The sequence below is a fragment of the Branchiostoma lanceolatum genome, chromosome 10 (assembly GCF_035083965.1).
Source record: "Branchiostoma lanceolatum isolate klBraLanc5 chromosome 10, klBraLanc5.hap2, whole genome shotgun sequence".
NCBI lineage: Eukaryota > Metazoa > Chordata > Leptocardii > Amphioxiformes > Branchiostomatidae > Branchiostoma > Branchiostoma lanceolatum.
Window position 1 is genome coordinate 12278724 of NC_089731.1, and position 25744 is coordinate 12304467.

The 25744-nt window shown below is 40.7% G+C and overlaps 2 protein-coding genes across 4 annotated transcripts; both read right to left on the reverse strand.

Moving 5' to 3' along the window:
- Nucleotides 1-50: 50 nt before the first annotated feature.
- Nucleotides 51-10681, reverse strand: LOC136443455 (cyclin-L1-like). Of its 2 annotated transcripts, none has more exons than XM_066440700.1 (9): nt 10440-10681; nt 9817-9891; nt 9423-9532; nt 5007-5127; nt 4503-4567; nt 3762-3978; nt 3161-3305; nt 2388-2490; nt 51-1734 (listed from the first exon to the last, which is right to left on the reverse strand). In XM_066440700.1, the coding sequence occupies exons 1-9, from the start codon at nt 10638-10640 to the stop codon at nt 1260-1262; spliced, it is 1512 nt and encodes a 503-aa protein (XP_066296797.1). In that variant the 5' UTR covers nt 10641-10681; the 3' UTR covers nt 51-1259. The 2 variants fall into 2 exon arrangements, with proteins under 2 accessions (XP_066296797.1, XP_066296798.1); XM_066440701.1 differs by having other exon boundaries at nt 9817-9933; nt 10440-10554.
- Nucleotides 10682-12002: 1321 nt separating this feature from the next.
- LOC136443454 (cytochrome P450 3A8-like) lies at nt 12003-22690 on the reverse strand. Of its 2 annotated transcripts, none has more exons than XM_066440699.1 (14): nt 22493-22690; nt 20659-20755; nt 20427-20485; nt 20172-20268; nt 19807-19929; nt 19164-19252; nt 18296-18444; nt 17652-17779; nt 16911-17004; nt 16168-16328; nt 15368-15456; nt 14927-15064; nt 13716-13878; nt 12003-13327 (listed from the first exon to the last, which is right to left on the reverse strand). In XM_066440699.1, exons 1-14 carry the CDS (start codon nt 22561-22563, stop codon nt 13247-13249), a joined length of 1539 nt encoding a protein of 512 aa, XP_066296796.1. In that variant the 5' UTR covers nt 22564-22690; the 3' UTR covers nt 12003-13246. The 2 variants fall into 2 exon arrangements, with proteins under 2 accessions (XP_066296796.1, XP_066296795.1); XM_066440698.1 differs by having other exon boundaries at nt 16911-17007.
- Nucleotides 22691-25744: the final 3054 nt, after the last annotated feature.

The window sequence follows — 25744 nt, forward strand, 5'->3', positions numbered from 1 at the left end:
CACCTTGGTCACATCATAATAAGACAAACTTACACCTGGACAGCAATAGATATGATATAAAAGTTGACATTTATTGATCTCACAGTATAAACACTACTATCTTAAGGGTAATACATGTGTATGAGATACAAATGAGAGTCCCAACATCTAGGTACATGGAATACATTACAATGACTTCATTTTTCTTTCAACTAGTACATAAGGGTTACAGAAAAGGCCAGGGCAACCTCTTGTTGCATATTACAAAAAAGGCACCCAGGCTTTACATGTTATTTACACCAGGTTACACAAGATGTAGTGATCAGAGTGTAAAAGCTACATGTACATTTTGCCATCCATTCAAATACTGTGCATGTTCTCACTGAGCAGTTTCGTAATGTATGGAATCCACTGTGATAATATTTATAGTTTGTGAGTAGTGAAACTGTTGCCTTTTCAATAACATTGCAATGCTTTGATAAAATCATGACATTGACAACTGCAAGGTTAATTGCACACCTTGGTGACTCTGTGTTTGTTAATCATATTCTGACCCCCAAGATTGCAAAATACTTAACACGGAACAGAAACTGCATGTTGACAAAATTGAGGAGAAAGACGTTTAACTATTGCACACTTGGGTTGTAACAGTTTTTACAATCAAACTTTATCTATTGTCTAAAAACGTATGAAATATTCCTAGTCCAGGTAGTGTTCTTAGATGGCTTACTGGTGGCGTAAATAACAGAGTTGAGTAACCAAATATGAACCATCTAACAATGAGTGCACTGAAAACGAAACGTTTGATGTTGTATGTCAATTACTTTTTTAACATAAATTCATGTATAACACAAGGGGTCAATCTTGATATAACTGTTGTCAGCACATAGTAGCTCATCAGTATTTTCAGTATACAGTATGCTCATTCTTATCCTATCTGCTTGCTGCATTTCCTTAACGGACGTTAACGTACACAGTATCCAAGCAGAATCTTGTGACAAATCATGTTTATACTACATATACTTGCTACAAAAAAACAACACAATTGCATTCCGTAATCTAATGTAATTTTAACAATAATCAGGTCAAAGAAATCTAAACATTCTAAATGCCTGATCAATTTCAGTTTTGACACTCTCATATCAACTTCTGCTCCACATAATTTGTCTTGACAGTTATCTAATGAAGCTCTAAATCAAATCAAATTACAAAGTTCTGTTTAATTGATGAGGTAAGTTTTTGAACAAATGTGACACACCCTTCCAGGACCCATGAAACAGTTACCTACGTCGACCGTGCCTATCACGTGAGTGGCTACTGTGTTTGGCTGCTTTATTCCTCTCCCTTGAGCGGGACCTAGAGGGATGCCTTGGTCTCTCTTTGTGGTAGTGTTTCCTACTGTACCTATCTGGAGACCTACTGTGAGACCTGCTTCTACTACGGCTTCTACTGCGGGAGATGGGAGATCTTGTTCGGCGCCGTTTATGGGCGTGGGAACGCTTCCCGCTGAGGGCCCGTTTGTGCCTGTCGTGGGACCGGCGCTCCCTGTTGCGATCTCGGGGCGGGGAGAGCCTGGCGTGGTGGCCGTTGCGTGTCGGTGAGCGGCTACGACTGCGGCTCCCACTGTCGCTCCTGCTGCGGCTGCTGCTACGAGAGGACCCCGACTGACTGCGGGCCTTTCGGCGCGGAGACCGAGATCGACTTCTGCTGCTGCGAGATCGACTTCTGTCCCGACCCCCTCGATTCTCCTTGTGGCTGCAGAAGGATTGATAATGAATCATGAACAATTTTTTCTACATGACACTATTAACATGATTAGTCATATGTACTTGTAATTTAGCAGCAACAAGCCCTAATTAGCTTAGCTGTTGGAGCACAATTACTGTAAATGCAGAAATGTTCGTGGTGGTTTTAGGTTTGCAGTTTTCGCTGTGAACTCTTCAGCTCGAACTTAAAACCAGCGCGAAATTTTTTGCCCACCAATGACTGTAGCACTACTATTGTTTCAAACGCATACACTCCATTTCCTCCATACCGCGAAATAAAAACCACGCAAACTTAAATGCATTTACAGTTACTGATGCCTCAATATCCACTTAAACACTATTCATTTTCACCATTAGCTTGCATAATGTGTACTTGATCCATATCTATGTTTATGTTCATTAAGAAAACTCCATTAGTGAAACAGCATGTGTACACTAATCTTTGTTTGTGACAGCCTTGTGTAGTGTGAATATGTGGATTCAATTTTCTGCAATTGTTTGAAGATACATTTTGACTGATTCTCATTTATAATTTCTTGTAATGCACAAACAGACTAGTACAAAGTCTTGCTTGTCAATCCCATTGTGGCCTACATTTTCAAAGACTTTCTAGCAGGATTTAGTAATACAACTAGACTGTACCTGTGAGCACTTCCTGAACTGGCACCATCCTCTCTTTTCACTTTCTTGTCAGAGCTGGCATCTCGGACAGGGGAGGGTTTGGCACTGAGGGTTTTAGGTGAAGCTGAAAAAAAAAAACAATACTGGTTACCAAAGTGCTAAATTGCACACTGTCAACATAAAAGAACAGCATTCTGTTGACTAGACCATAGGATACATTCCTCTTCATGAGAAAGGTGTCTTAAGTCTAGCATCACACAGCCCTGACAAGAAATCGTTATTTTCTTATACCTAAGTTACAGAACATTTCTAGGAAGTTAAGATCCTCCAGACAGGACTTTTCACAGATGATTTTTCAGTGTAAATACATGAAGATTTCAGTACCTTCCCCTGCTCATTTCGAATAGGTAAAGATAAAGCAGTCATCCTCAACTGAGGAGAGGCATGATGCTTCTTCAAGTAGCTAGTGGTAGTACAATGTGGCCTCACCACAGCTCAGGTTTTTGGCCAAGCACACTGGGTCACCCCTACTCTTCTCGAAAAGTGTGTTGGGTTCTTTTACGTGCAGAGGTTTTGATGCATGAGTCTTATGCCCGAAGCTCCCTCATACACGGGGCTGCCGGCTTTACGTCACCATCTGAAATGCAAATCTAATCCCTTACAACATGTCCGAGCAGGAGTCGACCCTAGGATTGAACTTGGGCCCCAGGATCCACGGAATTTGATCCAGATGGCAAAGCAGCGGGATTGCGTTACCACTTGCGTCACGGGGACATCATTACATCTGTACTCACTTGGTCGTGATGATGGTGAGGAGTTTCCTGTGGTGCTGTCCACTGGCCGTCCCTGGTCGTCCAGCAGACCACGGGCACGCAGCTTTGCCTCCTGGAGCACTTTCCTCCTCTTCTCTACCTCCTTGTCCAGGTCTTCATAATTCTTCTACAGGGAAAAAGGCATCAAGTCTTCTCAACATCTTCATCTAAGCTAAGGTCAACACACTGTAAATCCGTTTAATATTGCTATTGGTAATTTTAGTGGGGGGGGGGGGGGAAATGGAGTACTTCATGGCATTTAATTTCAACGGTGGGAACAAACATCAGTGTCTCAAATGTTACTGATCAATTGCGATGATGAAATTTTAGTAGTTGACTAGTTACCGTTTTAGCAGCTTAAATTAGGTTACCGTTAATAAATCAAGAATTACAGCATCTGATACAAATTCTTTTTTACTTAAAAGGCTATAAGGCTAACCCTATCAAAGTGTTAACCATTTAGCTCGCTACAGATAACTTAACTTCCACACTGGCACAGAGCGTAATGCAAAAAGGAACCTGAATAAGCACTACAGGGTAAATAAAAGCTAACAGTAAACATAATGAAGCATGTTGAAGCTACCTTGTCCCTGGCGTATATCTTGAGTATCATGAGGCTGATCTCCTGCACTTCCTCTTCGGATGCTCCAAACAGCTCGTACCAGTGGCAGGGACAGTGTGCTCGGTTAGGCAGCGGCACCTTCAGCTGACGCGCCGCCAGGAAGATACACGCACACGCTATCGTCTCCGGGCTGAACCGCACAAACACGTCCGTTCGCAGACTGTCGTTCATGAAGTTCCTTAAGAAGAGAACAGATAAAATAAAAATTTTACTTTTCTCCAACCAGAGCAGCTTTTGAAAAGTTACAGACTACCGTGAAGTGTTTTTAAGCTAAATGTAACTGTTCCAACATGTTAAGTACATTCATGAAGTTGTTTGCTAGTTTGTGTCTACGATTGACAACATTGTATAGTCTATTGGACCTCCTGTTGATATTTTCTACCATTGACAACATTGTATAGCCTATAACCTTCCTGTAGTTTGTATTAGTTAAATGCGAGTAGCCAGTGGAATTTTGCCGTACATTGTACCTGTTACAATCGTTGTGCAATAAACTTTGACTTGACTTGGAATATAACTTATAAGGTATGAAAGACATCCAAAATAAGAACTATTAGTACTGCCTGTAAGTTAACAAAAAAAACTTTGGGCTGGGGTGGACAACACTGGATTGCCCCTTAAACCTTAACACTGTCCAGTGGTATGTTGATTATGACTTATAGCTGGTTAATGCCCTTCTGTCTATGCTGCCTTCATACTCACCATGCAGTCTGCACCAGCTTCCTGTTCTTCTCACAGTCCAACACTTGAAGATACATGACAATCAGCTGCAGGGAAACAGAGTATCAGATATACATGTTTGTTGTTGCTTCCAAGTCAGAGCTGTGCAATACATTTTTCTCATATCATAATCATACATAATCCTGGGCTTGTACTTATTGGTGAGAGCTAGGTCAAGCTAGAAAACAACAGTGAAAATTATCATGGAAATTCATTCATTTGTTCAATTATTCTCCTTGGGAGATTTACAAAAACGCCCCTGCAGTTCAAGAGCAGACTGCGAGGGGGCCCAAACCTACACAACTTTTTCCTTACATCACAAGCTATCTGCCACCAAAAAATCAAGACCATAGCATGTCCAGGTCAAAAACTGGATTAAAGTCTCAGGTAAGTTTGGTGCATGAGCAGTCACGATGGACCATGCATTGCGCTTTATCACAGTGCTTATAAGAGGTTCATACTAAAGTTGTTTGGTTTGGGACCAACCTTGTGCGGATGCTTGACATGCACACAGAAGCCCAGTTCCTTCAGCACCCTCCGCTCAGCCTTAATGACCTGGTTCTTGGTGTTGATGTAGTTCTGGTCCAATATAAGTGGCTGTGCAGGCCTGAAACACACAGACAGACCACGCCATGTAACACAGCCTACCTAAACTCCACAACCTTTTCTCTCACTCAATATAACATAGTCCTAGTGCCAACAGGGCTCAGAAATCTAAGGCTTTCAGGTATAGATGCCCCTTGCACAAAGTTGAATTTAACCTTGATTAAATTTCTTAAGTTGATCCGAGCCCTTTTTGTGTGACTCACATTATAGCACAGTCCAAAAAATAAGCAAATAATAAACAAATGCTCAATTATATGCTATGTTTAAAAAGTCATCCTTGTCACCGTTTACGGGACACTTAAAAAGACATCTTTAAGGCAAAAACAACCGAAGGCCTGACTTATGAGCCCTACTTGGCTTTGTGCCACAAAACCAGTCAGAAACAGCTTGTATCCTTTTGCTATAACTTTTCCCCCAGGGAATTTCAAATTTCTCGAGTTCATTGAACAAACACAATCCCAACTTTCCACGGTTGGATCTTTGTAAAAATGGCTGTTGACTGAGCCAACCATCTCTTTTGAAGAAAAACTACAGATAAAACAGATAAGACTGGGAACAGAATGCGCACCTGACTACAACTGACACTATGTCAGCCATGCTGTTGCCTGCTTTATCATTTGGGGGTAAACCATGGAAGAATAAAGGGGGAATTGTCGGCATAACACTGCTATGAAAGAACAGTTCATCTCTAATATAACACTTTTGGTCAGGATCCAACACAACTGCCAGAGCAAGCCCTCATGAACAAAAGCTTCAGACCACTGTGAAATTTGAGCCGGTTTATAAAAAAAAAAGACAATTTCTTCTTCTTTCATGGTTTGCCCTGTTACAAATACATATTGTAATTTCATGTTACAGAAATCAGAATAAGTGAAGGACCGCTGGCTGAAGGTCTGGAATTCTTTTCCTGCAATATTCCAGGTTTGGACCAATATCCTTTTCTGAAAATCTAATTGTTACACTAAGGTGGAAGGTCCACTGACAAGAAAAAATTCAATGGTAGAAACCTACAGAGCACAAACATCAATAACTTCCTGATCATGTTTGAAAATCTATACTATTCATAATCTCTAAACGTGTATTTCCCTTTAATGTGAGCTGTAAGTTCTGCAACATGGAGATCCCAACTCTTGTTCAAGTGTACCTTATGCAAAGCAAGGGCATTTCTTGGCCAATTGCCTCTTGACATTTAAGATCTGTCAATTCTAGTGAAAGCTATAAATTTCTTTTCAATCTGCCATTGAAGACTCTTGATAAATGCAGCATCCTTTCTGGATGTTTGAAAGAACATTACAAAAGAAAAATATTGCCATGTAGGAGGTATGTGTGTTTGGGTGGTGAGGATGTGCTGGTTAAGAAAGCTGCAATATAGTAATTCAGGCAAGGACTGTTTTTTCAGGCTAGCCAAAATACAGGAACCTAGCAATGGCAAACATGTCCCTGCACTTCAAATTCTTTCAATGCAAACCCATTGCATGATGAAGAACAACAAAATAATATTCTAGGAATTCAAATAATGGCTGTGGGGTAGTTTTCAGAACATTGGTCAGTATGGGCGATAGTCAACATTGTGACTAACGTATTTGTCAACAGTGAGACCACCTCCCATCCCTACCGAATTCCTGGAACAGTGGAATTCATCCATGCAATAGTAGTAATGTTAAATCATACTATTCATAGTGAAGGTGGGCATTTCCCTAGTTTTGCCACTGCTTTCATTTTCACTGGTATGAAAGTAGCCAGGTCCTACATCATAGAACACTCATGGTTACTCAAATACCACTCAGACCAACTATTCACAAGGATACACTGTCATACACACCCATAACCTTCTTGTTTAAGGAAAAATACGACGTCATGTATATTAAGGTGTGATTCCTTTTGTGAAGTACTTTTATAATACATATTTTTCAACACAAATGGTGGCATAAAGGATTTCGACAAGGATTGAATTTGCAGGCTACATGCATCAGACTGACATCAAACATTCATCCATGACTTAACCAGTAACATGTGATTGCTGTTTCACCATATCAAAGGACATACAGACAACAAAGAACATACAGACTACAAAAACAATACACTTTCACTTTTAAGAAAGAGAGAGTGTTATGGTCAGTGTTGAATTTCTTGACCATTCATGCTTTTTTTGAGGTAGTGGTTAGCACAGAACTGTCTTATGTACTTTCAAGACAGGTGTGTTTAATTACATTACTCAGAGAAAATAGTGTAGTACTTCAGAGATATACCACAGTTACAATCTTTCTTCTCCAACATCATGTTTGGTTTCCTTACCTTGATTCTTAAAAATGCAAATTCTGTTTAACCCTTTCCCTGCTTTAGGTCACCTTTCAGCAAATACTTTGTACAATGTATTGGTTGAATGGTGAGGTAGCAGGGAAAGGGTTAATACTGAAGTTCAACTCATCCATTTTCCCATATTGACAAATATGCCTTCAATAAAGGAGCACATACAGATCATCAGCTTTCTTAAGCTTTGCTACACTTACTTAGATTGAACAACCAAAAAAGGAAACTGAAGTCACTTACCTGCAATTGGCGGCAATGGTCACTGTTGCATTATGATTAAAAGCACATGAAAAGGATACGACATTTCTTCCATATCTTCTCACTTGTAGTTAATTTTTCCTCTGTCTCTCCGATCTCTTGTAATGGTCTTAGCCTTTTTTTAACCAATACACATTTCTCATTACTCAGCCACAAGAAAGCCATGTTTGCAGACTTTCCACATGTTTTAGCACATATGCAATAGAAAGCAATTTTTTTTGGATAATTCACTTAATTCAAAGTCAAAATCAGTATGGCTTTCGAGTGCGAGAGCACTAACACAACTGAACTGACACATTCCTTTGTCAAGCCACCTTTGACGGAAGGTTGCATCCAGTAGTGTTTTTTGGCACCAACCCTGTATAGATACAAACACAGCCTACCACATTACAGCATTAAAAACTTACTTCTTAAAAATCACGACAGAAACAAGTCTGTAACCTTAACACTATTGTACGCATTACCAACAGGCACATACTCTGTTCCCAGTATCATCATGACCACAACTGGCCAGAAAATGACCAAACACAGCTAGTAAGGTATTGAAAACCAGGTGAATTAGGAAAGTGAAGATGCATTGAACGAAGGGAAACTTGTGAATGCTGGGCGCCACAGGATGTGGTACGAATGGTTTACGAAAGGAAAAGTGGTTGGCCGTGACATTTTGGGGCCTCCCTCCTCTTGATGGATACAAACCGTACGGTTCAGAGCGGGTGATTTCACCCTCCTGGCACCGACCCTCACGGCCTTAGGCGAACCCAACAGGAGCAGGAGCCCTGGTGGTCGCTAGGCAACCGGAGCAGTCGCCCAGTAACCATGGGTGGTCGCTAGGAGCCGTACGTGGTCGCTGAAAGGTTTGGTGGCAAAGGGGAGAAAATTGCAAGTTAATAAGTGAGCAAACCAGGCATGCACTCATTCTACAGCCATACAGTAAACCTGACTCTTTTGGTAGGATTTCGGAACGAATTATCTCTTCCTAAAGCACACCACATTCTTCTTCCACCCACTCTTTCAAACTTTTCAATTTTAACCCATTTTCAACTTCCCCTTGGTGCCCCCTTAGCGCAATCATCTCTACATCTAAATGTTCCTATCCACAACACTTTTACAACACAGGCATCCTTGTGAAAATCAGGCCCGCTTTAGCACACCGACACACATACAGACTGCAACAAAGGCTGGTAACACGTAAATTGTTAAGTCTCTTGTTTAATTACCCAAGTAACCAAACAAGTTTATATAATGGACAATACCAATATCAGTTCCTCCCCTGATCCCACTCACAGTGGAATTGATTTTTCATGTCTTTCCAAAAAAATATTTCCCATCCATTTTTTTTCAAACGCATGTACAACACAGTCTAATTTCTCAATGTGATCACATCAATGAGATTCTAAATGTTTTGGGAACACATTATTACATTTAAACAACCTGAGATCATCTTGACCAAGGGGACGACTTTTGGCCTCAGTTGCCAAGAATAATAGAAAGTTCACAATCAATTTTCTGTCAACAATTTTGACATGAAGCAACAAAGCTTCTAAGCACTTTGATTTGTGCAAAAACTGTGAGGAAAATAAAACGGTCTTCCTGCCAATGGCAACATTCTTGCACATTCAGTGTCCTTCAAAACCAAATTTTGCGGAGTTTGATTCTGTGACACATTTCGTGCAGTGGACACACTTCCACAATGAGAGGGTCATGAAAAGCCGTAAGAATGATGCTTACCTGTTGTTTCTGCGCTGGCGGATGTGGTGGAACACGTTGATTGTGTCCCGAATTCGCCGCGGCGCTTCCTCGATCTTCGAGGCTAAATACACACAAGCCATTGCTACGATCTGATGGCATAAGAGAAGGAAGATGGGGGAATTAGTCAACTGTGCCATGTTTCTTACACACAATTCCGACAGCAATGCCGATACACCCTGCTCAACTGTCAAGAAAAGAGGAATTAATGCTGCATAAAAACAAGTAGCAAAAGTGGCCTGTGACCTGCCAAGCTGAAGCCGCGAACAGGTTCCCACGTAGTCAATCAATGTAGTCTGCCCAAAACATTAGTCTCAAATAGTTGCTTTTCTACACATTACTAAAAGTAAAACATAATTTTAGTTGAGATGCTTACCTCCATATTGTGCTTGACTAATGACTTGGAGTAGAAAAATCGCTGAAACAGGACCTGTCCAGTCGCCATGGCCGTCTGTAACAACAGTAGTGGACCACAAAATCACTCCATGTGGCCCTAATTTTGGGTGAACACATGAATCATTATCTTACCTAACCGTTGTATGCATACTGTAACTGTAAGAGCGGGGTGGGAGGGGGGCAGTGTTGAATGGCATAAAATTTAGTTACGTAACTGCCTCTAAAACAACTACTAGCTGGAAAACAAAACCGAAAATCTACTGAGAAATTTGTCTTCAATTGTGTACTTATCTAGTGTTGGATGTGATTGTAATGTGTATGTAGACTGTGATTTTCAAGATGTCGGGCTCAGTGAAACAAAAGCATGCTGGGGGGTCGACATGCTAAATTAATGGCAAATGCCGTCAGACGATTTTCACGCAAAGAACTCCTACGGCAGAAACCTTCATAAATACATATTCAACCGAAACTTCACCTCCTCTAGAATCTTAAACTATCCAAGGAGCAAATCTGAGGTGAATGTGGCGTGAAAACGCAGTGAGGAACGTAACACGGTGATTTTTCTAAGAGGAAATTCGGACAACAGAAACAAAGATGGCGAACCTGTGGCAAGCGGAGGAGGACGCCAGCGGTCTGGATATACTCGCACCCGAGGATCCGTAAGTCCACTTCGGTCTCATGTTCGAGCCCATCGTTTACAGAAGGGGTCGCATCGAGCCTTTCAGTCGGGAGAAGGCAATTTTCTAGGGTGATAACCACCCCAGAAAATTCCTTATCCCCGATCTTGAAAGGTGCGTTCGCCATTTTGAGAACGTAGGGCGGACGATCAGGAGATTCGCTTCAGTCTGAGAAAATATCATGCCGCGAAACAAAGTAGTCCTAAACACGATTCCAACTCCTACGGCATTCAGAATTCATTCGTCAAAATATAAAATCTGGAATTATTAAATTGATATTGGATCTTAATATTTTACGTACTATTGGCGTTTTTCGGTTTGTTCTGGCCAACGATTTTGATGCGGAGGGATTTATATCCGGTAAATAGGTTTTTCGGCCGTGAAGAAGACCATGCCTTGATCACGTGAACACGATCCCTGGAAACCTGACGTCATAGGGCGGGAAACCGGGGGACATCCAAGAAAGGGCACAAAGACATACGCAAAACTTGTTTGAAATTAAGAAAATAAAGTTTTACATAATTTTGTGCAAAGTGTGTCATACCAAGGATGGTTAAAAGTCATTTCAAAACTTCATCGAGGAAATCCAAGAGCTATATAATCTATATTTCACCCATTTCGCCCATACTATAGGGCCTATTGGTATAGGCGAAATAAATGTTATATTTCACACAGCTTCTGTGTGAATTCTGAAAACATTCATTTATCTATTTACCGCCCACTTCCGCACTCCATATGAACTCTTACCTCAGCTCTGCTTCCTTGTACAGTAGAATCCGCTTAACTGCACCACCCATTTGTCAGCGTTTTCGGTTAGTCTCTAACGTTACCAGACTAACCGCGTTTTCGGTAAGTCTCTACCAGACTAACCGCGTCGGCTATAGAGAGAACATTTGCATCAATTATGCAAATTAGGAATATATGTGCATAATTGGTATCTGTTGATACTCCACTTGCCATAAACTACATCTTTTACATGTATTTGAGTCTTATAATGGAAAACACTGCAAATATAGATTTCCCTCATTAGTTATGCAAATTAAGTCCCAATAAGCATAATTTGCACTTCATTGTGTACATCTCTGTCTGAGCTACCTGCATACTAAATATCATGGAAATCCGTCTTTCCTTTGTTCAGTTATTCCCCTTAGAAGATTTTCACAATAACGCCACTGCAGTTCCAGAGCAAGCTGCTAGGGAGCCCAAACCAACACCACTTATTTATTACATCACAAGCTATTTGCCACCCAAAACTCAAGACCATAGCACGTCCAGGTCAAAAGATACAAAAATGGAAGTTCTGCTGCTGCACCAAGGTCACATACCCGGGGGCCCAAAATCGACCTTGAACTTTGGCTTCACAACACCTGCCGACATACCAAATATCATCGTAATCCATCAAGAGGTTCTTGAGTTATGCTGACTAGAGTAGTGCGGAAACACAGACAGACAGACAAACAAACAGACAAACAGACAGACACACCCAAAACAATATCTCAATTTTTCATGGAGATAAAAATCAAGATATGATGTTGCTGCTGCTTATTACAGGCATGCACAGACTTAGAACTAAAGTCGGCAATTAATGATACCTGTCAAATTCAAATCCAGTGAGTTATGAAGAAGGCTTATATCACATAGGGGGTCTGCATGGAGTGATACCATCAACACTATTCACTAGACTCAGAAAGGTAGCAGCTATTGCAACTAGCGTAACAAAAATGAGAATCAGTGCACATTGCTTAGAAATTGAAAAGGGCCGACATCACATTACACACCAACCACTCGGAGATTGTGTCCTATATGTAATGAAAATATTGTAGATGAATTTCATTTTTCATGTCCAACTTATAGTAAAGAGAGAGATACGATATTACAGACAATTACTACTAAGACAAACTTCACCCTATCTGGTACACAGATCTAGAGCGATATGTACTGTTGTCATGTCCGACTCCTATTTCCATCTACATAGGTCAATTCCTCCATAAATCATTCCAAAAGCGAGACAGAATTACCCATACATGACTAACGTTATATTGCAACCCATATACTGGTTTCGATGATATTTTGTACTTGTAGGATAGTTTAGCCTTATAGTATCGCTGATTTGATGCCATACATTGTACCATGTGCGATTGTTGAGCAATAAAGTCCATTCATTCATTCATATTACATTGAATACAAACAGGCTGGCTTCACTTAACACTAAATTCAGGTGCCAGTAACGCTTTAGAAATGCAATGACTACACTCTATATTAAATCTAAGCAATGCAGTCTTCCTATCAGTATTTGAATTTTGAAGTTATGCAAGGTTAATGTACAAGAAAAGTCATATATCTTCATGGCAACATATTCAGCACCAAGGACATAACCCTACATAACAACATTCATTTATCTATTCATTGGTTCGGCATGAACACGTTGATACATGAACAGCCAGGGTTGACGAACTAGCGAATGGCAAGAACATAAATTGAACAGTCCTGACAATAGTACTTTATTTAAGCTTGCGAAAACAAATTTGATTGGTATACATGTAACAGTTATCTCTCGAATTCATCAAAACTAGCATGTGCCCCTATTAAATATTGCCAGTATCTTTCAAACCTTCAGATAATATGGCAATATCAGAATATAGAGAGGTATCAAAATAATCAAAGATACATTAGGATGTAGCTAACTCTTGGGGTTTGACTTTAATTGTCCTCACTCTGGAGTCAGTAGCTGTCTTAATTAATCAGCTCAACTTTCAGACGAATGCCGTTCTCTGGTGTTGGAAACTGGTTGCCCTTCTTCATCTTCAGGGGAATCTGTGACGGAAGGATAGAACTAATGTTACAAAACTTCAAGTTTGAGTCCAACTGATTTCCAAACCTAGTAAGGCCCATAAGCTTCCTATGCTATAGCTACCTCAATGTAAGAGGCAATCAAGCATATTGGAATGGTGTAAAGTAAGTATGTAATTTAAACTCTTCAGAACATAAAATACTGGTAAGATGGAATAGACTGCAGTTCTCATGTAGTACCAAAAAGTAACAAAGGGGCCTAAAACCATGTCCAGTCAAGCCCTGCAGACACACCGAACATCATGACAATCTGCATTTATCTGTAACTTCTGATATTTTGATCAATAACGTAACAACCAGAGCAACACACACAGATAAAACAATTTAAGATACTACAAAGTTCTGTCCTCACATCGGTATCAGGTGCAGTCATGATGCGGTAATTCATCAGGATCTTGGCCAGTCCAACCTTCAGTTCCATCATGGCCAGCCTCATCCCGATGCAGTTCCGTGGTCCCGCGCCAAATGGCAGCCAGTCGTACGGATCCCGCTTCTCTCGAGCTTCTTTGGTGAACCTGCATTGATACACCATTGGGTAAATAGTAAGGACAACCTCAAGCCAACCGTACACACTCACGCCACATCTTCAGAAAAGACGCTGGTAGCCGCGTATAGTTTAGAACTTTATTCGAGCCCACACCGACATGTTTCGCCTGTGTGTGGCTTTCAAAAGGATCAAGGCTCGAATGAGCACATTACAGTGTGTTCTGGCTTTTTATACGCCAGGAGCAAGATGCCCTAGGTGGCTTAACAATCACAGTACAGCAAATAACTGGGTAGTGCACTCTGCCCTTTTAGTTCTACGTGCATTGAGTAAATACACCATTGATACACCATTGGTCAGATCTACAGCACAGTTTGGTTTGTAAATTTCTCTCTTTGTGCCAGTTTGCTTGGAACATACTTACAAAAGTATTCGACCCCAAGAAGTTAGTATTTCAGTAACACCAGAGACTTTGAGTCCTGGCTGTTGTTGCTCACCTGGATTGTATGCTACAGGGAAAGGTTCGCAATCCTTTAAGCCCTCGTCACAAATAAGAAATTCAGCTCGGCCGACGTGTTGACGTGTTGGCGAGCTTCAAATGTGCATTTTCGGCCGACGTACAACAGACGTCCTGTCGATTACGCGGGCTTCGGGCGATTTTTAGAAATCCAAATATTGGCCTTTTACCAGGTTAGTCGATTTTGACTTTGTCCATGTCCAAGAGATGGTACCACCTCATGGGGGATTTTTAGTTTTTAGTGTTCGACATACGTACCCGGGATTTTTATTGGAAAATACGGTCGACGCTCGGGCGACTTTGAAATTCTGCGAAATTCGGACGATCTACAAATTCGGCCGACGCTCGCATAATATTAAATTGTGACGCCGGCTTGTATTCATTGTACAAAGAGGGTAAGGAATTTCAGGTCAAATTTTGTACCTTGTTGTCTTGCCATGACCTGTGGAAAGTTAGCTTTTCTTCTTCACTTTCAGTTATTGAACATACATTATTTAGCCATTCTGTCCATGAATATGCAGTGAGGATCATTGTCATTGTTATTTACAAAAGTCCACAGCACCTTTCAGGAATGAACCTCTTGGGTTCCGGCCAGCGTTCAGGATCGTAGTGGATGGCGAGGATGGGCATCATGACAAACATGTCCTTGGGAATGGTCAGCCATTGAACTTTGACCTCTTTAGAAGTCACTCGGCTAGTACTGGAACAATAGATACCAGAAGGTAAAACTACCGGTCGTTCGAAAAGGTCACATAGACAGAGTAATCAGGTTAGTAATCCTAAATATAAATAATATCACAGATCTGGTCAAAAGTTCAGTTCATCAGATTTCAAACTGGGGTGTGGATCCATAAGGACATGAAAACTCTAATATCCCGTTGTGCCATCACACCAGGTAGTTTACCAGTAATGAACAGGCAGTTTGCCAGTTATGATCAAGAAGTTTACCAGTTATGCACAACAAAAGCATACAAAATCCATCAAAAAGAGAAGCAAAACAAACCTTGGTGCAGGAGGGTACATGCGTAGGGTCTCCATACAACACATCTCAAGGTAGGACATCTCATGCACTGCCTCGTAGTCAATCAGGTCCTACAGTTGGACAGAATTCTTTTCATTTCTTACTCTTTTTGTATTGAACAGGCAGGGGTAATATTGTACACAAGTATACAGAATATTCTTGAAATTAAAGTATCAGGAAAAGGAATATTGCCTTTGTTCTGCTTTGATACATTACTTTAAAATTTTGAAGATATCTATAGAATATCATATTGGTGATGGTGCACCAGCATCTATACCCAAAATTTATTTTGAGCCCTGAAAGATAATGCTATACATGTCTTCACTTTTAGTTGAAGTTTTCAGGCCTGAAATATACATAATGAAACACAAAAAGAATCAACTTCATTGTACATGTATCTCAAAACTACATTTGTATCTATAGGAAGTCAAGGAAATAGATCATATTGGTTGCTTGATTTTGTTCTTGGTGTGTTGAAATGAACTTCCATCCTTGCATGTTTTCTTTTCATTGTATGTGATGATAGTGGATCTGGTTTGCAACACATTTGTGTTTCCATAAAACCTTGCTATAAGGTGGCTCACAGTCTGATTTGCACATGCACCAGGTCAAAGGTGATAGCCCCTTAATGCCCCTAACTTGTAAACACTTATCATGTCTAAACATGTTTTGCTTATGTTTCAGGCACCCTCAACTTTGACATATCATCCACAATACATCAAACTGCTCATGTGCAGTTCGAACTGTCAACTAGCTTATTCAACAGCAACAAAGAGTCATACCATGTCCTCCATTATCTTGTTGACCTCTTCCCTAGCCTTGTCCTGCTCTTCCTGATTGAGTGCAAAGTTGTACAACACGAAGGCCATCGTAGTTGCAGTTGTCTCGTAACCCGCAACAAAGAACAGGAAGCCATTGGCAACAACATCGTCTCTGGTCAGAGCTACAATTATTCGCAAAAAAAACAACAAAGATCAATAGAAAAATAAAAATTAAGTTTATAACCTTCATAATTTTTGTCCATGAGTTACTTATGATTTTCGCCAATGAGCGATGAAATTTAAATATTCTCTTGCATCTAAACAAAGAAAATTGACAGAAAGTAGTTACAGCTACATTGTAGATGGCAAGTTAGAACAGTAGAATTTTTGGTTCATTTTATTTATCTCACTTGTAGCAAGTTCAAAGAATATCAATCAAGCAATACATTTTTCTGTCTCTTTATGAATATGACTGAAGAAGGCCAAAACCCATGATATAGATGAGCATCTTCAAGAACGACATCCACCATTTCATCCTTCATAGTGTCAACCGTTTAAAACGAAAGTCAGGCAGTATGACGATATTTACAACTACAAGTTTAGACATTGTATTAGTCATAGTGTCAACCCATAGGACAGAAGTAGCTGTTGATCTGCCATCAAACCTTGAAAACTAAAGTGCAATAATGTGTAACCTTCACAAGACAACAGACAATAAACCAGACAAAGAGTAAGTGTGAATGACAAGTGAAGGATTACCATACCATGTTTCTGCCCATGTAACTTAACACCATCCTCCATTTCCTCATCTGTGTCTTTGTGGGCGTCCATCATCAGCTGCATGAAGTCAACTCGACCCTTCTGAAATAGGAAGACATGAATGAATAGTACTTGTGACTGGCATTATTGCCTCATGTTAGACGTTTCAAAATGCCTTGAAAAGAGCTTAAGATGGTACCAAACCCTTGACATTTGCTAAGCTTAAACCATACACAATGCATGTTGACAGCCACACAGAGTATGACGAGTCTACTAGTGCAGTCAGTTCTTTACAGAAACTTTTGTTGATATTGTCCAGAGGAATATGCATGTAATGAAGGGGGGGGGGCTGCATGGATTGTTACCGTCACTTCCTCAGAATTCAGAAAGAATAACAGAAGTTGATTACACTCTATGTTAAATCTGAGCGGTAAGGCTACAAATTATGTGGCATTGATATGACTGATTACACAAAGGGCATGGAAGGCCCCCATTTAGTCACCATCAATTCATTCTTCTTACTGGTATTTGAATTTTAAAGTTATTCCAGCTGAATGTACAAAAAGAAAAGTCATGTATCTTCATGATAACACATTCAGCACCAAGGACATAACCCCATAATGCTTTCCTTGTGTTAAACAAAAAGAGTACAGCTAAATCAGTCCAAAGACATGTTTTGTAAAACTATTCCGGGTACTGGACAAAAACAATTAAGATGAGTGCCATGCATGACGAAACACACATACTTCACCACTCTTCTGTCTAATTCCAATGAGCTGGTCAAAGATGCCGTAGAAGAAGCTGGTGGCATCGCTTGGAAAGAGGTCTTTGTTGAGCCACTCCAGGATAGGCTTCATGATGGAGGGGAACATGACTACACATAAGGAGGGAAGAATGATGTAGCATGGTTTAGAGAACAGAATACACAAGTTGATTTCATGATGTCCTATTACATAATATGTATGGAAGTGCAATGCCAATTGTAGGAGGGTAAAAATTATTTTTGATCTTTCAGCCCCTGCAGGTTGATTGATTGCTAGTCCCACCACGAATTTGGAGCAATTTTAATCCCAAATCCATGTCCACACAATTCACTTCATCCAGCAGGTAAGGCTGTGACATTTATGAATGACTGATATCTAGAGTATCACCAACATGCATTGTGTCCTGAGGAATGAATCTACTTTCTTAATACATGTACTAAACACATGGCTTGTTAGATAATCTATAGTGAGTGTTAGATGCCCTACTTTGGTACATGCAACTTAACTCCATGATCTATCATCTCGAAATGGCTCCAACATAATTTTACATCACTGTGCTACAAAAAAAAAACACATTTTATATTCGACATTATAAGATACACATAAACATAAAACTTTCAACTCACAGAACAACACAAGGGTTGGACTTGAAATCTGCACATCGAAAGCCTTCTTGCCCATCACAACAAAAGGGTCTTGAGGGTTGTGCTGAGAGTCAATCTCAGTACCAAAGGCAGTCCTGGCAATGACGTCCATAGTGAAGGCACCTGTCAGTCTGCAATTAAGTTTGGAATACTTGTCAGGCCACACCAGCTAAATTTGTCGGCTCTAGGATTTTCAACAACAACAAAAAAAAGATATATATAAAGATTATCCTCAAACCTGAATTCAAGTGGAAAGCCTGAACCTTGGTAACGTCAACTCTAATACTTCTGCCAAGTACCCTAAGACCGCAACATTTACAAAGAACAGTGAATTAAAAGCGATGAGGTTTAAAAATCATTTGATTTTAAAATTCCTTGATTTAAGATATATACCAATGCAGTATCAGCTATACCGAAGGTAGGCTCACTTAAGATATTCAAGTGTTCAAGAAATTTTCAAGAAGGCCTCAGTTTTAATGTGACAGTCTTTTTTACCTGGTGGAATTCAAGTCAAGTTTCTACCTCTTGTATTTAAACTAAAAATCCCCCATGAGATGGTGCCATCTCTTGAACATGGACGAAGTCAAAATCAACTAACCTTGTAAAAGGACAATATTTGGATCAACTTTGATTTCTAAAAATCGCCCGAAGCCCGCGTAATCGACAGGACGTCGGCCGTACTTCGGCCGAAAATGCACATTTGAAGCTCGTCAACACGTCGGCCGAGCTGAATTTCTTATTTGTGACGGGGGCTTTAGGGAGTGAATCCAGTCCAGTTCAAGTTTTCCAGTAGGTCCCCCTGTTTTCCTCTTGTTCACCAACTTGTTTTCTACTTTCCACTGATACTCACTCTTTGGTGTCGAAGGACTTCCCTGTTTCTGCAAACTTTCCAATATTCCGCGCCAGCTGGTCAGCACAGCTGTTTATTGCTGGTACCATCTGTACAGGAGAAAATAATCTATAAGCGGCGAATTAAGCGCAGGCTACTTTGACCTGCTTACAGATTTGTTTCAGTATGTTTGTTTCCCATGCAATGTTATCTGTGTAAGAGTTAAGACATGTTAAAACATTTGTCTTGGGTAAAATATTTGTTGTGAAATAAAAACATTGCAATCACATTTCTGGGTAGAGATACAGTACTATTAGACATCTACTTGTGTCAGAGATTCTGCCGGAGAAGTCTTTGTCGCAAGCGCAGTCACTGTCCACAGAGATGGAGATCAGGATGCTAGGAATGTGTTATGGTGGACTTTCACTCATAAATCCCATTTCACATCATTTCATTGATCTTAAGTGACATGAATTGAAGTTGACAAGTACTCACTTTTAAGTGAATATCTTAAGATTCACAGATTTTAATCAGGATCTCTATTGGTAGAATTGAAGAAGTGCTGACAAAGATCTTGATCGCATCTCCGTCATCAGACTGTAATCTTTTCCAGCAGAATCTGTGCTTCTACCAGATTACAATCTCTACCCTGACATTAGCATACCATCTTCAGTTTGCCCCCACTGAAGGCTGGACTTAAGGTGCTCCGTACATCCTTCCAGTCCTCGTCCAACAGATTGAGCAGCATGCGGCCACTGGGTCTTGTCTCCAGTGTCAGTTCTTTGGACTGGTTCGGGAACAAACAAAAAACAATAATCCACAATCAGAAAAAATATGGTTTGACTAGATATCGCACAGTGTTTTCAAATGATAGATAGTGCTAACGAATGTATTGTGTTAACATTAAGTAGAGTCAAGCACAGCAAAACTTGGATGCATCAAGAAATGAGAACAATGACAACAACAAGGCTTAATAAATCTATTTTTCATAGGTGTCACTTTAATCGTACAACCAGAAATAGCAGCTACCTGACGGTTGCTGAAGGCATGGAACTTTTTCACGAAGACCTCTCTGAGCATCTCTCGGTCAGAAATGACAAGCATTGGAGATGATCCAAAGAAAAGCCTAATGATACATGTAGATGGGAATACAAACATGTTGTGAGGAATCAAATATTTCTCTTTACTGATTGCAAAAAAATCATGAACATCCTTTCATAATCGTGTATTATCCTGTCCACAAATCCACTGCCAAGATTTGTTGAAAAAGTATCCAGCACTTACCCATACACTTTACCGTACTGTTGCACGAGCTGTCTCTCCGCCTCTGCATTCCAGACTCCCTACACATGAGCAAAGTTTGACAATATGACCGACTACCGTCATTGATGGTTTTCCAGCCCACAATTAGATTCTACCATTTGGTTCTATGAGGAAAACCATTTACATATTGCTGCATATCTAGTACACAAGAAATTGTTTCAGAAATTCTTTAAGAAAAAGACTTCCTACTTACATTCTTGAAAAATGACACCATGTTTCCAAGAAATGGCAAAGGGGTGGGTCCAGGAACACCCATCTTCTTGAAGGCCAATAAGGGATGCAATGCATACCTGGAGAGGCGCAAACATAATGCCAAGTATTAAATCATTTTGACTACAATTAAAATTGCACTGTGAGGTTGGTAAGACTAGTAAGAGTAAGACCTTGGTAACGCCTTGATGTGGTTTACCGGTTATGTTACGGTTCCATCATACCTCCAACCTCATTGCCTGAACAAAGAAAAAACTTATTCTGATGGCATTCATTCATTATACAGTAACGTTTCATGCCATGTATTAGCTCGAATGACAACAGAGTAAGTTACTGACTGTATGTCAGCATAGTATGTAACGTCATAGTTAGCGTGGGTAGTAAGCTCTAAAAAGCTGCCCAGTCTGACAATATGGTCAGCAAGGGATGTAAGTGTGTGTGCTGTCCTACTAGTACATAGAATTAGAGACACCACTTTCGTTTATTGAAGTATTTATCAACGACGGTCCACTACTTCAATTTCACCGTTAATTGTAGCCCGTCTGCTTCAATCCAAAGTTAAATCACTGAATAACTGTTAATTCTATGTAGCACACTATATGTCATCCTGAATTCAGCGTTAAGCATTATTGAGGTATTCTTTGTATAAAAGTCTTAACCGAATGCCTGATTGCGATATGAAAAGTCACAACAGAGCGTCCGCTGATCTCGGTTTCCACACACTGAACCTGCAAATTTGGCTCTCAAAATACAGAAAAATAGCATTTGAGAGTTTTTTTTTGCTGGGAGAGCTTGCCCCTAGACCCCCCCCCCCTTACATTGGTTACACCCTTTGGCCATTTGTGAGGCTGACAATTCTATAGGAATGTACATCAATTTACCATTAAATGTTCGAGAGTAATGCAGACCCTGTTGAATTTAGCATTAAGTATTGCATGGAACCCCCATGCAGACCCTCTTTTCAAACTGGACAGGTACTGCAGCTGAACTTCCGGGTTTGATATCGACTGTTCTGGACATGCTGTTGTCACGAAGAGGATAACTCAAGAAGGTAAAAAAGGATATTCATGATTTTCGGTTTTAAGTAGCTCAGACAAAGTTGTACTTTAATTAATAATTAATGAGAAAATTCAATCATAGTTTTTTCAATTTATCTCTTGTCCCGGACATGATCTGGGCTTGACATTTGAGTGGCAGATAGCTTTTGACATCAGGACAAAGTGGGGTAATTTTGGAACTGCAAGGGTGTTTTTGTCAAAATATTCCAAAGAGGATAACTTAAGAAAGGAAAGAAGGAATACCACCATTTTAAGCATGCAGGTAGCTTAGGCAGGGATGCACATAATAAGATACACATTATGCAAATAATGACTTAACCTGCATGATTAATGAGGCAATTTTATATAATTCCATTGTTGTCGACGTCCATAACTGGACTTCAATGAATGTAACACACGTAATTCATGGCAGTTGGAACATAAACAGATACTAAACATGCAAATGAGGAGTTGACTTGCATAATTAGCATGAGTGATTAATGATGGGAATTTTATACCCGTGACATGTGTAAGTAAGTTGAAGGTGAACATCACCATGCATAAATTATATAAATGTGTAAGTCCTTTGAAAAAAAATCTACATTTCATGGAGGTATGAGGTCGCCGAACTCTTTTCAAACTATGGAATATGCATTGAATGCGTTCTTCAGAGTTCCTTTAAACGGTCTATTATAGTGTGATTGTGACGACGTGCGTGGCAGTGTTCAGAGACGTCGTCAGTAAAGACAGAACCCTGTCATGAAAATGTATCATACTTACAGGAAAAACAGAACTGCTGCTAGCGCCAGCAGGACCCACGATAAGGGGACCGGGAGAAGCTCCAGGACCATGGTGATCAACGGGTTGTGACTCCAGTCTCGTCAGGACAACCACAGACTGTCAGCTAACACCACGCAACCAGTTTCCTTTTCTGTATAACTGCAGCCGTCCGAAAACACGACCGACCGGTCGAATTCTTTTTCTAGGTCACCCGCGGCCTTTGACCCGAACTGGGACATTATGTAAACATACAGGGCCGGTAGTGTTTACATAATGTGCACGAAGCGTCGAAAAAAATAAGTTTGACCGATCGGTCGTGTTTGCGGACGGCTATCATTGGCACTATTTATAGTTAGCCCATGGCTACCTCCCCTCAGCCAATGGGAAGCCCCCATTTTCTGTGGTTATATCCACATAGTGTGGGATATCAGAAAAGTGTGAGTGATATCTGTGGGTGCTATAGAAAAACTGTGGGGGATATAGAAAAACTGTGGGTTATATAACCATGTGACCTATTCTGACCAATCCCTGCTCTGATTTCTAATTGCCCGGGGATTTGGGACTCTCCCCATATGTTATACAGACCTTGTCTGTGCTTGCCTTGCAGCTGTTACTTGTTTGTCAGCATGTCCAGCAAAAAGAGAGATTTCTGGACTTTCAGGACAAAATAAAGTAACATTTAGTAGAGCTGCTGAACTAGGGAAGCTTCGGGGAAGTATACCATGGGCTTCGCCCTCGGGGAGACTAGAAACCCCTCGGTGGGCGGGACTGTTTTTATATCCAGATATCTTGGCCACTCCCATCAGCTATCTATTACATATAACGCTATGTTCTATATACTGGTCCCTCCCAAAGCTAGCTCGAAATGGGACGTTTTTGTAAACACTTGGTTTGGAACAGTCCATTTTGAATAGGGATTAACTCGTTAGGTAGGAATGAAATATGCTGACTTTGCAAGTGTTGCCTTTCCAGTAACCTTCGCCAAGTTTTGCCGAGCGTGTCACGTGTGTGTGTCTGTGTATGAACACGATAACTCTATGATATGTGGATACTTTAAGTGCTGTTTGATATAATGAAGTAGTAATTATGCAAATCAGAATCTAATTGGCATAGTCAACGGCGAAATTTTATCAAGTTGCATTCCATGATAGGACTATCAAAAAAATGTAACTGAAAAAAAAGAGGGACATTGATGGTTTAATGTAGTATTAGAGATTTTAAATCGTACAAGGGATAATTATGTATATAACGATATTGCTTTTAATGTGACCTGACTTTTTTAAAACATCAATTCGTAAGAGCCTGATGTTGCCATCGATTTATGAAGAAAGGCGGCTCAATTGTTACTGTAGCAGCATTTCTTCACCCTAGGTCAGAAATATCAATGCTCGAGACAAGTATGACTTCACTGACCCATTAGGAGAAGCAGGGGTTACGAAGGCTGCTCGGGAAATTCCCTACCCCATTTAGGCCGGAATATTTTTGGTCCACTCACACCGGGGCATGCCCCTGCTCTTTTTCGAAAGATGTGGTGAGTTCTTTTACGTGCTCAATGTGTGACTCTCCTCAAACACGGGACCTCCATTTAACGTCCTATCCGAGGGACGTCCCTACATGTAACCCTAGAAGAGCTAGGTACTCATTTACACCTGAGTGAAGTGAGGAAAGCCGTGTTAAGTGCCTTTCCCAAGGGCACAACGTCGGGGCGCAAGTTCGGACATGTCTCTGGGCACAACCTGGGATTAGATCCCGGGTCCCATTGTTTGACAGCCGCGCGCTCTACACTCGCGCCACACGACGCCACACTTGTAGATACGTACCCAATTCAGACTCTTCAGTCTTCGATGTTGTACTATCAATTAAGTTTCAAACCTTGGCCTATAAAACTGACGGACATTTCAAGTCCAAGAAGCTACATTGGACACTAATAAACGCGCGTCATGTCGGGCTCCTTTTGAGACCTTTGCTCCCCCATGTCGCTTTAACACGCTCTTCGTCAAAAGTGCTCTTAGGGTCGATTTTTGGGACCAAAGGTCTACATAGAGATAAGATTACGTAGCTAAAAACAAACCGTTTGAAATAAAGCACGCTTAGGTTACAAAATTCGGATGCAGAAATTTCTGTCCTAATCTAAGTATGCCATGAATACAGCTTACAGAAAATTGGTAAAGTTTGTCACTCTCATTCGGTTCCTCGATTCGGAGTGTAAAACAAATAGAAGACAATCTCTGTTTGAAGGGAAAAGACAACACGCTGTGTGTCCTATCAAAAGGGTATCGAAAACATAGCGATAAGAGACTGGCTGTGATTGGTCGATGGTGGCGGGTCTTTTGTTGACCGCTCACTAAATTGACCAGTACTAGGTCACTATGTATTTTTTTCTTCTTAACACTGCAAGTGCGGCCGTCAGAGCCTAGTGCCCGTCACGGACTTGTCTATTTCTGCAAGACTTCTTCCGATTTTACAGGTATGGAAGGCCACACGTTACCTTTGAGTAATGCTCAAGATTGCACCCTATACTTGATAATGCTACGGTCACAACTGAAAACCGTTTTTTTTTGTGTGTGTGTGTGTGCAATTTTGGGCATGACCCCTACATGGCCCCGTGTGAAACCCTGCGGCTGACGGGCTATGTTTGAGCACGGCCGGGCCGCTGGGTTTTGTAAATGCGAAGTTAAAACTAACCCGGGACCCGGTAACAAATAGACACCGTAAGCTAATCGTGAGAACAACAAGAAGTTCCCTTCCGGTGTCCGGTAGTCCATCGGGACAAATTTGTGGCTTCGGGGCCAGGTCGTCACTACACCCCCCATGGGTACCGGTGCAAATGTGACCGTAGCTTAAGCCGAATTCAACCTGAGCGTGTGACCGCCATTAATTATTTTGACGCTGCATGAGATAAGAACTCTTCTCGTACCAGCCTCGTATTTGTAAGCCTTTAAAACATCACACACGACATACTTCTAACCATTGACATTTGAAAGTGCACCGTCAAACAATCTTCGATTCGTGAATTAAGAATAACGTTACAAGAAGCACAAAAAAGGAAGCACCCATCGGCGTCGTAACCTATTATCGCATTATACGATGCCGTCAAAAATCAGAAAGCAATTCTCTTTGTGTTACTATTCACTTAGATTCTACATTAACTTCAGACCAGCTTAAAAATAGATCTTTTTTTTTCGTGTTGGATGCGATGGAACGTTTAAACTCGCGCTGGTTGTGTACTGATCATTCGAGAAGGTAAACATT